General features: G+C 37.7%; 1 protein-coding gene across 3 annotated transcripts in view; it reads left to right on the top strand.

Moving 5' to 3' along the window:
• Rnf19a (ring finger protein 19A, RBR E3 ubiquitin protein ligase) overlaps positions 1 to 18,285 on the top strand; it is a 39,621-nt gene that overhangs the window by 7,999 nt on the left and 13,337 nt on the right. For all 3 annotated transcript variants that reach the window (NM_001130560.1, XM_063263833.1, XM_063263834.1), the window contains exons 2-4: positions 8,095 to 8,857; positions 14,597 to 14,805; positions 17,738 to 17,882. In NM_001130560.1, coding sequence (NP_001124032.1) covers positions 8,184 to 8,857; positions 14,597 to 14,805; positions 17,738 to 17,882 — 1,028 coding nt within the window. In that variant the 5' untranslated portion in view covers positions 8,095 to 8,183. The remainder of the gene's footprint in view (positions 1 to 8,094; positions 8,858 to 14,596; positions 14,806 to 17,737; positions 17,883 to 18,285) is intronic.

The raw sequence follows: 18,285 nt of genomic DNA, 5'->3' as shown, positions 1-18,285 counted from the left end.
TGAATTTTAAAAGTATAGTCTTGAAATGGGTAAGCCTTTTTTAAATGGGCAAAAACCAAAGGTCATAAAAACAAAGATGTGAATTGTAAAATTTCCTCATTGAAAAATTGCTGTACAATTGAATATAATTTTTAAAAAAGATACTTGACATGACAGTGTGTGTTCATGTGTGTGTATGTATATACACACACACGCACACATACACACACACATATATACAAGCACACATATATATGTGTGTGTATAAAAGTATATATATAAAATTAAATAATTTTCAGAGATGCCTAACTACCCGGACAGTTGCCTATTCCTCAAAATGTTGGAGTATCATCTGTCTTCAGTCTTCTGGTCCAGAGCCATTTGACAGACCTTAAGTGAATCAGGAACTGCAAAGGACTAGCTTACTCTGTCTTGTCAGACCCAAGCTGTTGACTATCCCACCATTTTGTGTCCTTTCCTGGACAGTAATTTTTGTCTATAGATGAATTAGGGCAATTCTTGCCCAGCAGCTCTCTTGCCACAACTGGAGCAACTGCATATGGAGGCTATGATGCTCAATGTCTTCTTTGAACCATAGAGGGGGTAACGCAGGAGCCGACATGTTTCTTATTAAAATCTTTCTTGATTTTTAAATGCCATAGTCTATGGATTTTTGATGCTTTTGAAGACTATATAAGGTATATCTGAACTGTTAAACCTTGACTACTCTTAGTTATTTCTAATTGAATAATAATGAAATCGCCTTATTATAATTAAATCAGAATCTAATATGACTATGAGTTTACTAGCTGGCCCTTAATTTGCATTACTTAATCATTGTAAACAGTTTGTAATAGCAGCTATTAGAAGGACTGGGTCTAAGCCTTGTATTCTTAAATTAGTTGCACAGGCACATTGCCTATCTAAGAGTACTAAATTAATTTCAAATTTTATATCAATATAAAAATTTGTACCAGTGAAAACTTTAAACCTGTATCAATATATAAATTCAGTACCAATGTAAGAAATTATAACTTCAATTTTGCATCAAAAGATAAAATAGATTATAAAAGATTAATATCAATGTAAGATTATGGCTATACAATGCTTTGTTTAAGAATAAATTTAGTAATCCATCCCATATTATTTCCTCCTTGTTAAAAATTATGACCATTTCCAAATTATCCCTTAAAATGACAGCCTATCTATAATTTATAAAATAACCATAACCAGACACCCAAACCCAAGGAATTGGGATGATGACTCTCTGCAACTTCTTCCTGCTGAATAGGGGTAATGAATTTGTTTTAAAGGTGTGGGGAAGGGTAGGAAAATTAGAAAAAAAAATGGTTAGACTTAAGAAAACAAGTTTTAGCAGCTGTTATCCAGACTCTGTATGCTTAGAAGGCTCACGGCTTGACTGAAGTTCTGCTGTCTGAAGGGCTAGATGATCTGAGTTCTTAGAGAATATGTGCGCGCGCACACTCACACACATAAACTTGGTTTTCATATTATAAGGGAAAGTCCACCATCAGGAATTTTTTCTTGAAGTATTAATCTGTAAACTTTTTGTTTGGATATATATTTGTGTGTGTGTTTGGGGGAATGAACTCAATAGCATACCATTCTTTTTTAAAATTAGGTTTGTGGGGAATGAACTCACTAACAGCTGTCTCCCTATCCCTGGTCTGCAGACATTTTTTAAAAAAATCTAGCCTTCCTCATTTCCAAAGTTACCTCTAATGAATTATAAGTCATTTAGGTACACGATTAGGAGATGTTTATCAATAGGATACTTTTAATCTGTAATTCTTGAAATTCTGTTGTGTTGATAGTTTACATAATTAACATTTTATTGTATCCTATAGTACTTGTAGAGTAAAAAATATTGTTTTTATGGTTTAAAATTTTACATGTAAAAACACTCATTTAATAACACATCACACTTGCAAACCTAAAGCATTTATTTAGCAAATACAATTTTCTATAAGTTACACATTGTGTAAGGTACCAGTGAGACAGACACAGCTTATCTTACATTTCACCTCAGCTAATGCTCGGTTTCATTAGATACATTATTAGAGGTTGTTTTCACATTATCCTTGTAACTTTTGTTTGGAGTGATTGATGTGTCTGTATTTGTAATTGAGATCACAGACTCCTCCTAGAGTATTGTTATCACTAAAATGGTTGAGGTCTTGGCTCCCATGTTCTCTTCTGATGCTGGGTATTTATTTTGGTTTGCCACCTTCGCCATACCCTCCAGGAATTGTTTTAAACATTGCAGGCCCCTCATGGTGGTGCTTGCCTTTAATCCAGCACCCTGGAGGCAGAGGCTGGTGAATCTCTGAGTTCAAGGTCAGTCTGGTCTACATAGTTCCAGGACAGGCAGAACTGCATAATACAGAGATCTTAACGCCAGCCCCCCCTCCCCATTTATTTTAGTTATTTTATGTATGTGAGTGTTTTTTGACACCACATGTGTACCACATCACAATGTGTGTACTTTCAACCTGTAGAGGTCAGAAAACAGATCCCTGGAACTGGAGTTATCACAAGCTATCTCTCATTTGGATCCTGGGTACTGAACTTAGGTCCTCTGCAAGAGCAGCAAGTGTCCTTAACTGCTGAGCCATTGCTCCAGCCCCAGGTCCAGTTTTCATTCACCCTTCTTTGTGATTCAGGAGGTGAACCTCTAAGAATTGCCTTTGTTGTCCTCTTGTTTGTTGACTTTTAGTTGAGTTTAGTCAAATTTGAGGGCCTAGTGTGGGATATTGGATGTTGGATCTAGAGGAGAGAAAAATTTGGTGTTTATTCCTTTGAGTGCAGTGGACCAACTACCTTTGTGCTTTTGCCTAAGGGATGGCAGTAGCTTAATCTTCATTGGATTTTCATTTTTAACCCAATCACTGACTTTCTAAGTACACCCTTTAATTTAGTTAACTGAGAATAGCCTTTTTTTCTTCTCCTCTTCCTCCTTAAAGATTTAACTATTTTTATTTTATGTGTTTGGGTGTATTGTGCCTGTGCTTGCAGAGGTCAAAGGGGGGCATCAGCTCCCTAGGAAATGAGTTACATGGACAATTATGAATGCTATGTAGATGCTGGGGATAGGACATGGGTCCTCAGCAAGAGTAGCCAGTGTTTTTAATTGCTGAGCTAGCTCTCCAGTAGGAGCTTTTGTTTGTACTAGGACTGTGACCAATACAACGTTTTCTAAATCTGTATGGATTGAGCCTTCCAAGACTGTAAGATGCTTTGCTCATAAATTGATTATTTAGAGCCTAGAACTAATTTTTATATAAATCAGTATTATGAGTGTTGGTTAGATGTTGCAAATCTTCAACTTTTATAATTTTTACCAAGTGTAAGAAAACAATATGTCAAATTAAATACATTCAGGTTGTGTCAAAACAAACTAATTAGGGAACCAGAGTGATGGTCCAGAGGTTAAGAATCATTCATTGCTTTTCCAGAGGACTCCCATTTCACTTCCCAGCTCTCTGGGGGATCTGACACCCTCTTACACACACACACACACACACACACACACACACACACACACACACACACACACACAAATCCTAAAAACAACAACAAAGTAGTACTTTTACTAGGCTTTTAGGACATGTGGCTTTTACCCATGGTATAGACACCTTTGTTTTGAATCGATTCTCCCTTCCCTTCTCTTCCCCTTCCCCTTCCCCTTCCCCTTCCCCTTCCCCTTCCCCTTCCCCTTCCCCTTCCCCTTCCCCTTCCCCTTCCCCTTCCCCTTCCCCTTCCCCTTCCCCTTCCCCTTCCCCTTTCTTTCTTTCTTTCTTTCTTTCTTTCTTTCTTTCTTTCTTTCTTTTTCTTTCCTTCCTCCCTCCCTCCCCCCCCCCCCCCCCTCTCTCTCTCTCTCTCTCTCTCTCTCTCTCTTCCTTCCTCCCTTTCTTTCCTTTCTTTCCTTTATCCTTTTTCTTTTTTGAAATAAGAAATGTAGTTCTGGTTGTCTTGGAACTCAGCTATGTAGATCAGGCCAGTATTGAACTCCATCTGCCTCAGCCTCAGCTGACTACCTCTTGGCTACATTTAATTTCTCGGTTCTACACATTCCTTAAGAGATAGATAAGGGAATCAAGGTGAGAGAGTATAAACACTGGACTAGAGGTTAGAAACCTGTCTGACCTGCTTCTCCTTGTTGAAATGCTTTAAAAGGACAGGGGCACTAGTGTTCCTTTGTTGCTACTGATAAAGCTAATTCTGTAGCCAGGTTTGTTTTTTTTTTTTTTTGTTTGTTTTGTTTTGTTTTGTTTTTTAAAGAGTGAAAGTCTGTACAGCAGTTGCAGTAGGTAATTTGTTGGAATTGTGCTAAATGAGAAAAGGAGATGTTTCTCACTTTAACAGATGACTGGAGTTCCTTGTAACACTGATGTTTAAGAAGTGACACTTTTAAATGAAAGCACATAGTATAGGTCTACTTACGTTTCACTCTATCTCAGGAACCAGAGTCTTCTAGTTTCTTTAGTTATGGTTCATACTTCCATTCTTAGAGGAAGGCTCTCACTAAGTAGGTAGGTATTGATACCATGGAGGGTGCATGTATTAGGGTTTCCAGAGAAACACAAAAAGACTTTTTTTTTTTTTTTTGGTTCTTTTTTTTTTTCAGAGCTGGGGACCGAACCCAGGGCCTTGCGCTTCCTAGGCAAGCGCTCTACCACTGAGCTAAATCCCCAACCCCAAGACTTTTTTTTTTTTTAAAAAGCAGGAATTGGCTCACGTGACTATGAAGGCAGAAACATACACCATGATCTAGTGTCTGTAAGCTAGCCCTGAGAAAAACTGGTATAGTTCCAGTCCAAGTGTAAATGAGAACCAGAGGAACCAGTGCTATAAGTCCTGGTCTGAGTTCAAAAAGCTTGGAAACCTGGAGCTCACATGTGCGAGAGTGGGAGAAAGATATGTAGCTCAAGTGGAGGGTAAACTCACCTTTTCTCCTTTCTCTGTCTGGGCCCCCAGTAGATTAGTGGATTGCTCACACACATGGATGTGTAGTCTTCTGTACTTGGTCTGTAATTTAGATCCTGCTCTCTTACCAATCTAACTTCTTTTCCCACTGCTGCTTTTCTTCACGGATCAGTATTTTGTAGCTTAACAAATCAGTTGGGAATCTTTCTGCATTCGTTATCATTTGTTCTTATTCTAAAATAGTATTTGCTGTACCGGGCAAACACCTGGGGTGGGGGAGATTGAGAGAAATTTAAATTATAAAGCTGTCAGGTTCCACAGGAAGAGGTGTGCTGAGAAGGATATCTTAGTAATGCTAGCCACTTAGAATGAAGAAAGCTGGGTTAGGATATCCAGCAGCAATTCAGGGAACAAAGAAAATTCCTTTTCTAAACTTTGGGGGCGGGAGTCTGAATTTAGAGGGAGAACTCTATAAGTAGTAGTTTAGTGAAAGTACTAGATGGACATAAGGCTGTAATTTTAGAAGCTAATTCTGTTGTCCCACTCTATTTTGAGGCTGCTACATTTTGGGAATTTAGTAGTTTAGGGAAGGTACCAGATAACGAAGGCATGGCTGATTCCCTCTCCATAGGGGCAGCGTCTAGGACCTAATGAGGTATGTGTGTACATGTATATATGTACTTGGGTGAAGGTACGTGCGTGCCCATGAATGCATGTAGAGGTTGGAGGAGATCACTCGAGTTCTTTAGTGCACTCTGCCTTATTTCTTCAAGACAGACAAGGTCTGGAACTAGAGGCCATCTACAGTGATCTACAGAGGCCAACTAGGACTATATAGTGAGACCTTGTCTCAAAAACTCTAAGCAGCCGGCTGGTGCATCCCTTCAATCCCAGCACTCCAGGGGCAGAAGCAGGTGGATTTCTGAGTTTAAGGCCAGCCTGGTCTACAAAGTCCAGGACAGGTGGGGCTTCATAGACCCCCCCCCCAACAAAACAACCCCACACAACTAACTAACTAACTAAACAAACAAACTTTTGTTAGGGAAATAAAAAATCTTGCTGACTCTGTAACATAATGAGAAATAGAAAACATGGTTTCAGTTGGCAGAAGGCTACCTATAGGAATTTATTTTTAAGTGAGGGCATTTAACAAATAGCTTTTAGTATTTTGGTTGTCAGTGGTGTGTGCAGTCAAATCATGGAGGCACATTTTAAATTTAAGAGAGAAAGTGAATACCAAAAATTGTACTCCACTATTCTGCAATTGTCATTTCTCAGCATTCTGTGTGTCTTTCCCTAGCTTACATTTAAATTATAGTTCATTTAAATGCCAGTTGAATACATAAATGTTATTTTTCTTGTGTTAAGTGGAAATTTTGTTGTTTTGCTTTTTTCTCCCTGTTTATTAACTCCCTTTTATAAACAATAGATATATTTATTTGTAATATGTATTCTTACTTAATATGAAGGCTGAACTCTCTATGTAGGGTCCCTGGGTTTAAGAATATATTTCTCTTTAATAAATAATGCTAAATTAGCTCCCCCACATTATGCAAGACATGATGTGATTGTTTCACTGCCCTTGTAACAACCCTTTTACAACTTTTGTTGGTATCTAAAACAACCACAAATGTGGTGGTATCTAATGTTTGAGTTTTTATTTTTTTAGTTGTGATTGTTATTGAATTGGGTTTTTGGGGGTTTTTTTGAGTTTTTTTTTTTCTTGGTAATTCTCGAAACTACTGCTAGCATCTTTGTGTAGCTCTCAGATCGTACGTAGTTTCTTTTTGGTTCTTTTGTTTGTTTGTTTTTATTGGTACTGCTGTATAAAATCTACTTGTATAGTAAGTAAGCTTATTTTTTTAAAACACGTTTCCTAGTTTATCGTATGTGGTCTTGTTTAGGAGTAAAAGTGCTGGGTGTCCATGTGCTTTAGTTTGGTGGACGTTGTTAAAAGTTTCCAAAGCAGTTGTGCATCACACTCGTCACCATTCTGTGAGAGTGCTCCCTCCAAATCCCTGTCAGCATCTGAAATACCAGTCTCCTAGTTTTGACACCTTCTAGGTGTAGTGGCCTCTCTGTGTAGCTGTAATGACGATTAGTAGTGTTGCACATTTAAACATGATTTTGTGAAGTGCTTGTTAGGTCCTCTGTCCATTTTTCTTTGGGGTTGTCTATTTTTATGTACTTGTAAGTGCTCTTTGCCTGTTCTGGATACTTTTCTTTTATTCACTGTTTGTGGCGTGTGTGTTCTCCTATGCCTTTAATGCTTAGTAAAGAAAGTCTCTTGACTGCTTTTTTGTGATTTAGCCATCTTTTATTTTATGACTAGCACTTGTAATAGTCTGTTTAAGAAACCATCTTGTTGAAATATCCTCTTCCTTTGTCTCCTAAAAGCTTCTTTACATTTGTGAATTTCCTGTAACTGATTTAAAAAAATTTTTTTTTGTGTGTGTTTCTATGTTCACATGATAAGGTGTATGCATGAATTCAGAGGACAACTTTGAGGAGGGAGTAAAACCCAGGTCCTCAGGGTTGTGAGGCAAATGCTTTTATGGGGTGAGCCATATGTCAAATTACTGATTCCCTCTCAATAATTTTAAAAAGACCATTTCTGATGCTCAGCGTTGTCCCCTTTGTTAAAAATCAAATATAGTATGTGAGTTTTTTTTTTTAAAGACTACATTCTGTTCCATTGGTCTGTTGCCAGTGTAACAACATACCATATTACCATAATTCGAAATTTTTAGCAAGTGATTGTTTCTGGAATGTAATAGACCCTCTACCCAGATGTTTTTCTTCAAGATTATGATATAAACTGTTCTTAGCTTTTTGTGTATGCATGTATATTCCCAAGCAAAAACAAATTAAAGGCAGTGAGGAATCATTTAAGTCATTGATAGCTGGTTGATTTGATTATCTTAGATAATCAAAGTTTATCGAAGACTTTTTATAACGATTATTTCAGCTCAGGTGTAGAAAATCTTGTATTAGGATTACAGGCTGTCCTCTGCTATTTCAGCAATCACTGTATATTTTTTCCTGTAGACTAATGACTTTAATTTTTAAGCTAATGTTTATAGAACATACTTGTTAAATTTTTCACAGAGAACCTGCAAGATTATAAAAACATACACATAAAAATACACTTTTGTTTTTGTTTTTTAGGACATCTGTGACAACAGTCTTCTCTTGAACTTTTTCAAGATTCTCTGAAGAAGCCAATGGGATCTTTTTTACATTATGATTTAATCTGAATGCAAGAACAAGAAATAAGTTTTATTTTTAAGTATAATGAAGGACTGTGTATGAACATTGATTCTGACTCAGTTCTGATGAGCATTTTAGACATGAGTTTACATCAGCAAATGGGTTCAGATAGAGATCTCCAATCGTCTGCTTCGTCTGTGAGCTTGCCTTCTGTCAAAAAGGCACCCAAAAAGAGAAGAATTTCAATAGGCTCTCTCTTTCGGAGGAAGAAGGACAACAAACGTAAATCAAGGGAGCTCACTGGTGGGGTGGATGGAATTGCAAGTATAGAAAGCATACGTTCTGAAGTGTGTGCTGAGAAGAACTCCATTTTCTCTACAAACGCCTCTTCTGACAATGGATTGACGTCCATCAGCAAACAAATTGGAGACTTTATAGAATGTCCTTTGTGCCTTTTGCGGCATTCTAAAGACAGATTTCCTGATATAATGACATGTCACCATAGATCTTGCGTGGATTGCCTACGACAGTACCTAAGGATAGAAATCTCTGAAAGTAGAGTTAATATCAGTTGTCCAGAATGCACTGAACGGTTTAATCCCCATGACATTCGCTTGATATTAAGTGATGATGTCTTAATGGAAAAATATGAAGAATTTATGCTTCGACGGTGGCTTGTTGCAGATCCTGACTGTAGGTGGTGTCCGGCTCCAGACTGTGGGTGAGAACATATCATTTGGCTTTTCTTACTTTGTTTTTCTCTAGGGATAAAATAAGAATTTCCTTGTAGTCTAAAAAACAGTCTTAACATACCAAATAACTTATTCACTCACACATTTTGGGTATATACCATATTAAATATTAAAAGTTGGAAATCCTAACTTGTTTTATATTGTCTCTGTTAAATTTCCACTTGCACTGTGTGAAGACAGCTACTAAGATGGTAGGGTCAGGATTAAGCTATAAGCAAGTTGGATTTCCCCATCCATGAGCAGTTTTTATTGGGGGTTACAGAATGTTTGTGTTGGGGTTATTTGTTGTCATAAATAAATGACCCTTTTGAAAGGCATTTTATACCACAGACCCACGTGTTCATGTGCATATGGGAACATTTTCAGGTCCAAGATTTGATACACACAGCAGTTAAATAATTCGTTTATCTCAAGTTCTAAATAACATGTCATTTTCTCAGCATTTAAAATAAATGATTTTGCATATGTATATATATTTGATTATTGTGCAACAGCAGCCTACACATCATACACTTACTATCTTTAGTTGTCAGAACTAAGTTATATGCCCTTTATATAAAAGCAATGATGGGGAGGAGACGGCTCAATTGGGCAAAATTACTGATAAGCAAACATGGGGCTCTGAGTATCCCCAGAATCCATGTGAAAAAAAAGCTAGGTGTGGTAGACATACCTGTAACTTCAGTGCTGGAGGCAAGCAGAGACAGGTGGGGTCTTAAGCTCGTCGGCCGCCAGTCTAGCTAAGCTCAGTGGAGAGTTACTGAATGAAAACAGCTGGTATCAGCCTTTACTTTACATGCATGTGCCTCCAAGTTCTGTGTGTGCGCACATCCTAATTTACCACAAACAAACACATACAAGACTACTAAATATTAAAAGCCAGGCATAGTACAATTTAACATAACATTAGTACCCCATACATTATATAAATAGAGAAAACCCTGAATTTCTATATTATTTCATTATAGGTCCAGGAAAAGCTATGATGTGAATTTATCAAATTATAGTTTCAGAATTCATTGCCTGAACCAAACTAATTTTCAAGAACTTGTTGAATAAATTTTTAGATTATATATAGTCTAAATTCCCCAATTTTCTTTTTTTTTTTTTTTTCTTTTTTTCCGGAGCTGGGGACCGAACCCAGGGCCTTGTGCTTGCTAGGCAAGCTCTCTACCACTGAGCCAAATCCCCAACCTCAATTCCCCAATTTTAAATGAAAAAGTTACATATTTTCTGTGGGCAAATCTACGAACACACAATTGTCTACCAGTGGTTACTCTGTGATGTAAAGCATTAAAAACTTAACAGAGCATGAATTCATTAGTTGTAAAAAACTCAAGATACAGTCTAGTATCAAATATGAATTATGCTTTCAATACTATAGAGTGTCTATTACAATAAAATCTTATATTAAAGATACTGTATAAGGGGTTAAGGGTGTAGCTCAGTAGGTAAAGTGCTTGCCTAATATGTATGAAGTCCAGGGTCTAATCTCCAGCACCGTATAAACTGAGTGTGTTGGTGCATGCCTGTAATTTTAGCACTTAGGAAGTGGACCCAAGACAGTCAGAAATTCAAGGTCATCTTCAGCCATATAGTAGGGTCAAAGCCAGCCATGCCTGCATAAGACCTTGCCTCAAAAATAAATGTATGTATGTATGTGTGTGTGTGTGTGTGTATATGTATGTATGTATGTATGTATGTATGTATGTATATAAGTAAGTAAGTAAGTAAGTAAAAAGAGGCTACCTCTTCAACTAGGCCAGGGCTAACTGAACTTCCAGTTATAATGGTGGAATCAAACTCTGGGATCTATGGTGAGTTATACTCTCTGTCTAGAAAAATAGGATTGGGGTTGGGGATTTAGCTCAGTGGTAGAGCGCTTGCCTAGCAAGCTCAAGGCCCTGGGTTTGGTCCCCAGCTCTGAAAAAAAAGAAAAAAGAAAAAGGAAAAAAAAATAGGATTGATTTTCTATTTTCAGATATCTTGAGCAAGAGACTGTATCATGTTTAAACGAATAGCTTAGATGTGACTATCGAGCCTGTGGACCAACTTGCACAGTATTTTCACTGATACAATGATTTGCAAATCATTCTTCTGAAATTACATTTTGAGATGGACAAAACATTTTACCCAAAAGAACCTTTCTAAGAATATTACATGTAATGTTACTGTAAAACACAGAGAAACAAATCTTGTGTATATCATGTAGAAGAAAAACGTGGTTTTCATAGATTCCAGAATACAAGTTATTTCCTAAGTATCAGAAACTGGCCAACAAAAACTGGGACAGTTAAATCTAAGGGACCCACACAAAATTGGGGCAGATTAGAGGTAGTTATAAAAGGAAAAAAATAACAAGAAAATATACGTGGGTTATTTACTCACTTGCCACATTATGTATTAAAATAGAATACACCTTATAATAGAGATATGAATACCAAGAAACAATAAGGAAAAACAAATTTATGAAGATTATATAAATTTAGTAAAGAATTATTCCTCATTAATTTGGCTATTCAGTAAATTGGTGTTGATTATTGTTGACAGTCTTAACCACAGAGGACAGAAGACTAGTTAGGTTCCTTTATTTTACATTATTGTTCTTACTGGCTCTCTAGACATTAGGGACATATTTTTTATGTAGCTTGTAATGTTATAGATGTTACTGGTACTTATAGAAAACTTTACCACTAACATAAAATTTCTATGCATAGTTTGAGTACCATGTGAATGGATGTTGAGAATCCAATGTGGGTCCTCTGTAAGAGCAGCTAGTGCTCTTAGCTACTGAGCCATCTCTCTAATCCCTGATAACTGCCATCTTATAAAAAGATAAACAAAATGGCTGTCTTAGAATTAGCCTCCAAATTTCATCTGAAGTCCCATTCTGCTCCTCTTCTAGCTTTCTTCATTTCTGTAATGAAAGATAAGATATAGAAGTTTAGAATAAAATGCTTGTACTTTTCACTGAAATTATTGTTTTTATATAAAAACAACTTTAAATTAGATATTTTAGAGTTGAAAACAAAATGTAGATTCTTTCCACCACCCTGAGACTGCGGTGAGTTAGCTATTGTTTTAAAAAGATTTTTTAAGTATTATATTTTTTGTATATGAGTGTTTTGCCTGCACGGTAAATCTGTGTACCACTTGTATGCAATACCGTGTATGAATTTCCATGGAGGCCAGAAGAGGGCATCAAATCCCCTGTGCCTGAGTTAGAGACCATTGTGAAGTACGCTATGGCTGTGGGTGCTGGGAATGTAACCCAGGCCCTCGGTAAGAACAGCAAGTGCGCTTAACTGCTGAGTCACCTCTCCAGCCCCTCATTGGCTATCTTAAAATCTAGGGAAATGAAATTGTGCTTAATTACCCTTTTTATTTAATTTGCCATTAATTCTGTACTATTTCAACAAATTCTCCCAGAAGTAAGACAGAATTTAAGGTGAAAACTTTGATTTTGAAGAGTAGGATGTTTAAGGAAGCAGTAAATCAGAAAGGGAGGAAAGTCCTGCTTCTTCAAGTTTTGTACAGTTATGCAGATGGTCTTGAAATTTATAGTCTTAGTTATGATTATTACTTAAATTTATTGCCAGTATCAAGAGGAACATCAAAACTCCCCTAACTTTCCAGGAAATGTTTGGTATTTTAAAAATAAACATAACAAAAACTTAAATGATAGACTTATTTGATGTTGCTTTCAGTGAGAACTAGAAAGCTCTAAACTTTGACAGTTCATTTGTATAAGTGCATGTATATGCACTTACAGGACTAGAACTGCTCCATGTGTCACAGTGTTTCTCTTCCCCATTCCCATTTTACAAAGCTGTAGAAGAGCATCACTGTATGATGTCACTTCTGCCGTAGAAGGATTGGCGTAGATTCAGTGTGTTATTTACTTTTCTGTTGCTATGATAAAACGCTGTGCCCCGGGATGAGTCTGTCACCATCACAGTGGGGAGCAGTGCAGCAGGTATGGTGGGAGGAACTGCTGAGAGCTGGCATCTCACAGTCAAGCAGAGAGTCGAAGGGGAATGACACATGGCTTCTGAAACCTTCAAGCGCACCCCCAGTGACGTGCTTCCTCCAGCAAGACCACAGACGTACCTAACGCACCCAAACAGTACTGCAGATGGTGCTAAGCACTCAAGTGCTGTGTGGGGTGGCGGAGCGTGGACCGTTCACATCACCACACATAGTCTGTTGGTTTGATCCAGATTTCCCTTTTTATGTGTACTAGCCAACTTATGTGGGCTGGACTACCTAGAGTTTTGTATTGGGCATAGGTTCTCGTATGCCTAACATCACAATCAGGCATGGCACAATCTTTATGCTGCCAGTTCCAGCCAGCTGTTGATGCCCCACACTACCAGGTAACTGAGGAAGCTGAGGCAGGATCGAAAGGTCTGCCCGAGGCAGCAAGTTAGTAAGACCCTGTCTCAAACTTAAAACAAAACCAACCAGGCAAGCAAAAAGCCCAGTTTTTTTTTTAAAAAGGCAATACTCCTTCATCTTGTCTGTGTGTTTCCTTCCCTCCCACTCTCTCCCTTGAACCCTGGCAGTCATTAATCACTTTCCAATTCTAAAAATCTTGTCATTTCAAGTGTGACACACACAGGCATGTAGTTTGTAACTTTATAAAATTGATCTTTTTTTTTTTTTTCGGAGCCGGGGACCGAACCCAGGGCCTTGCGCTCGCTAGGCAAGCGCTATACCGCTGAGCTAAATCCCCAACCCCAATTGACCTTTTTTTTAACTCGACATAATCTCCCAAAGATTACCTCTTGTTACGTCTGTCAGTCATTTGTTTTGACTTGAGTACGAGTCTGTGGTGTCCTTTGGTGGTTGATGAACATCGGGGGGGGGGGGGCTTTTCAGTTGGGGCTATTATGAACACATCTGCCAGGAAAGTTGATGTGAAGAAAATTTCTCTGGGACAAGTGTCTTAACAGTACCCAAATTTAAGTTCAAAAATTTTAAATATCAAAATTACTTACTGAGAGAAAGGCATTAAGGCCAGTTGTAAATGTACTCACCGTCTTCATTCAACTCCACTCCCCAAGACTATTTCATTTCCAGTAAAAGTCCACGAAGTTATTATATGACATGGTTATTGTTTTTGTTATTGTTTGTTGGTTTGAGACAGGGGCTTCCCTTATAGCCCTGACTGTCTTGGAACTCACTCTTTAGACCAGACTGGCTTTGAACTCACAAAGATCTGCCAGTCTCTGCCTCTGAGTACTGGAATTAAAGACATGCACCCCACCCACACCTGACTAAAACTTAAAAAGTAAAGAATTTAGAACTTTTAAAAGGTATTTATGGCTGGAGAGATGGCTCAGTGATTAAGAGCCCTGACTGCTCTTCCAAAGGTCCTGAGTTCAATTCCCAGCAACCACATGGTGGCTCACAACCATCTGTAAAGAGATCCGATGCCCTCTCTGGTGTATCTGAAGACTGCTACAGTGTACTTATATATAATAAATGAATAAATCTTTTTAAAAAAAGGTATTTATATACTTTCATTGATAAACTGTCATTTTTTTCTTATTTTCATGTTGGTTGCATTGTTGTGGTTTATGATTTTTTTATTAATGCATATATGAAAAGTGTTTTCTGAGCATTTTAATTGAATTCTTTTTAAATTTCTACTGAGTTGCTTTTGTTTTATGTCACATTTTAAATCATTTTCCTTTTCTTCCTAGATATGCTGTGATAGCCTTTGGATGTGCCAGCTGTCCAAAATTAACTTGTGGACGAGAAGGCTGTGGAACAGAGTTTTGCTACCACTGTAAACAGATCTGGCATCCAAACCAGACCTGTGATGCTGCTCGGCAGGAAAGAGCCCAGAGTTTACGCTTAAGAACCATACGTTCTTCATCCATTAGTTACAGCCAGGAGTCTGGAGCAGCAGGTATTATGTCTGTATTTATATACTGTGTGTGTGTGTGTGTGTGTGTGTGTGTGTGTGTGTGTGTGTGTGTGTGTGTGTGTGTGTGTGTGTGTGTAGGTGGGCAAATGAGTGGAGAGTAGAGGCTAACATGGGTGTTGGTCCTTACCTTTCGCTTGTCTTAAACAGGTGTCTTGTTTTTTTCTGCTGTGTATGTTAGTAGAGCTGGCCTGTGAATTTCCAGGAATTCCCCTGGCTATGTCTAGTTGTATGTGGTTTCCATGGATTCAAACTTTGACTTGTACGCATACGAAGAAAGTGCTTTCCTCACTGAGCCCTCTGCCTAGTCCTTATCTGATTTTCAAAAAAAATTAAGTTATTTGACACATAGAGATTGCTTGGTGATTTTATTTAGTGGGGGCAAGGAGAAGGGTTTATTTATCTTATACTTCCACATTGCTGTTCATCACTAATGGAAGTTAGGACAGGAACCTAGAGGAAGGAGCTGATGCAGAGGCCATGGAGGAATGCTGCTTACTGGCTTGTCATAAGGATATGACTTTCTCAGCCTACTTTTCTTATAGAAGTCAGGACTACCAGCCCAAGGATTGCCCTACTCACAACGGGCTGGGCCTTGATCACTAGTTGAGAAAATGCCTTACAGCTGGATCTCATGGAGGCCTTTCCTCATCTGAGGCTTTTTTCTCTGTAATGACTCCAGCTGGCATAAAATTGATGTACAAGATCAGCCAGTACAACAGACCCCTTGTCAACTTGACACACAAACATATCACTATTAAGCTACAACCTTTCCTTTCCTTATTAAGCCCCAAGATTGTTCATTAAAAACATAAATAAAAGTCTCACAGTCTTTACAGATTCAGACACATTAAAATTTCAGTTCCTGACCAACCCATCCAAAAAACCTTTGATCTACAGTTTGTCCTGCCCACAGAGTGTTCTGGGACCAGAGTCCAGCATAATTCTCATCAGAGAGACCAGAGAGACATCATCTAGGAACTGATGGGAGCAGATGCAGGGTCCCACACCCAGACATTAGACAGATCCCAGGGAGTCCTGCAGAGGAGGGGGAGAAAGGATTGGAGGAACCAGAGGAGTCAACTGACTGGGACTCAATGGGGGCTCACAGAGATCAGAGAGCCTTTAGGGGTCTGACCTAGGTCCTCTACATATATGTTATGGATAAATAGCTTGGTGTTCTTGTGGAATTCCTAACAGTGGAAGTTGGGGCTGTCTCTGACTCTTTTGACCACTGAGGGACACTTTTCCTCCTACTGGGTTGTCTCATCCAACCTTGATATGATGGTATGTACCTGTGTTCAGCTTTCTGATATTGTGATACAGTATTGTTACACACAAAGTTCACACTCTAAAACTGTGCAGTAGAGTTACCCCGACTCTCAAAAAGTCCAAACATAATTTCATGATGTTTACTAAGTTACAATTTTGTTTCCTGCTTCTTTTTTTTTAAAGATTCATTTACTTATTATATATAAGTACACTGTAGCTGTCTTCAGACACACCAGAAGGGTACATCAGATCTCATTACAGATGGTTGTGAGCCACCATGTGGTTGCTGGGAATTGAACTCAAAACCTTTGGAAGAGCAAGCAGTCAGTGCCACCTCTCCAGCCCATGCTGTTACTTTAAACAAAGCTAATATTCTGTTTTCCTTTCTACAAGTTTTATGCTCAGTTTTTAACTGATTTATCAAAGAGTTCAAATTTTCTCAGTGTTTCTTGTAAGGCTAAAGCTGTTTATAACTTAAGAATTAGTAAGACTCACATTAGTATTTTACTAATTCAAGCTATTTTGAGCAAACCAATGGCTCTAAGCAGCCAAAGATAAATGATTAATGTCTAGAATATAAAAATCATTTATAAATTATTATTTAAATGACTCCAGGAATATAACTTGCATTACAAATTTTAAGCACAGGATGAGAAACAAGCTGGCTATTATACCTAAGACAACATATATTTAAAAAAGAAATACTATTCCTATCTGCTTAAGAAGCAGAAAACATGAGCTGAAGAGATGGCTCAGCGGTTAGGAGCACTGACTGCTCTTCCAGAGGTCCTGAGTTCAATTCCCAGCAACCACATGGTAGCTCACAACCATCTGTAATGGGACCTGGCGCCCTCTTCTAGTGTCTGTGTCTGAAGACAGCTACAGTGTGCTCATGTACATAAAATAAATAATTCTTAAAAAAAATAGTAGTGTGGAACAAATACTTAAACTCAGAGGTTGGCGTTATAAATACATTTTTGGAACTGCACATAAGATAGAGGATATAGCTGGGGGGATGGAAACCATTGGTCAGTGCAGGTTGGGACTTAGAGAACAGCTAGAATTCAGAATAGTGGTAAAGCTCTTATCCTTTGTTGATGCTTAAGGTTATCTACCACTGGACTTTTTACTTGGCACTGTTGAGCGTTTTGTAACAATGTAATAGTATACTTTCACTCATGACACTTGAATCATGAACAGAAAAGACAGACCACTCACTAGTGGTCATAAGGATAAGAATGGTTGCACTATTGGGAAGCTGTTCTCTATGATTTATAGTGTTCTTAGTTGTTATTGCAAGAGAAAGGGGAGTTCTTGGGGTTCATGTTCAGTGCCTTAGGTGAATATGAAGTGGCCACTTCCCAATAGTGCCTCTTCACTGAAAGAGGAGCAGACAGTTCTTAAGTCCCTGTTGTCTTTATTCTTTGTTCTCATTGCTTTGCTACAATGTTTAAACATGTTTACAACATGAAAATTTAATACAAAGTATATTTTTTCCATACTAAAAACAAAAGTCTAAAATTGCTACTTAATGAATTCTAATGAATTCTAGTTGCAAAGATTTGTTTGAGTAGTGTTAAGACTGCTAATGTACTGGACATCATTTCTGTGTGCTTTCTATTTAGTGTCTCTTTGTCCCTTACAGCTGATGATATAAAGCCGTGTCCACGATGTGCTGCTTATATAATAAAGATGAACGATGGGAGCTGTAATCACATGACGTGTGCTGTCTGTGGCTGTGAGTTTTGTTGGTTGTGTATGAAAGAAATCTCTGATTTACATTATCTAAGGTAAGCTTGTGAAAAGAAAGATTTATGTATAAATAGACTTTATACTGTATATTAGAGCTTTTGTTTTGAAAACAATGTTAGCCTAAGTAATTTTATTCCTCAGATTTTTAAGATACATAAAAAGATGGATTTTATTCTTATTTATATAAGCTTAAAAGTTAACAAATTATACTTAAGTAACTTAGAATTAATAAAAATAGGAAATAAAGGTTCCTTTGTTTTTTCATTGTTATCATTGCGCTTTAGTGATTTTGCGCAATTAATCCAGCTGTTAATTTTCTTATAAATAAAATGTCTCATTTAGTCCCCAAGATTGATAGGTTAATTAATATTAGTTAATTAAATTGGTTTTTGAGGCAGGGCTTCTCTGTGTAACTGTCCTAGAACTCGATCTGTAGACCAG

The sequence above is a fragment of the Rattus norvegicus genome, chromosome 7 (assembly GCF_036323735.1).
Source record: "Rattus norvegicus strain BN/NHsdMcwi chromosome 7, GRCr8, whole genome shotgun sequence".
Lineage (NCBI taxonomy): Eukaryota > Metazoa > Chordata > Mammalia > Rodentia > Muridae > Rattus > Rattus norvegicus.
The sequence above is the reverse complement of the archived record's forward strand: the minus strand, read 5'-3'. Positions and strand labels throughout refer to the sequence as shown.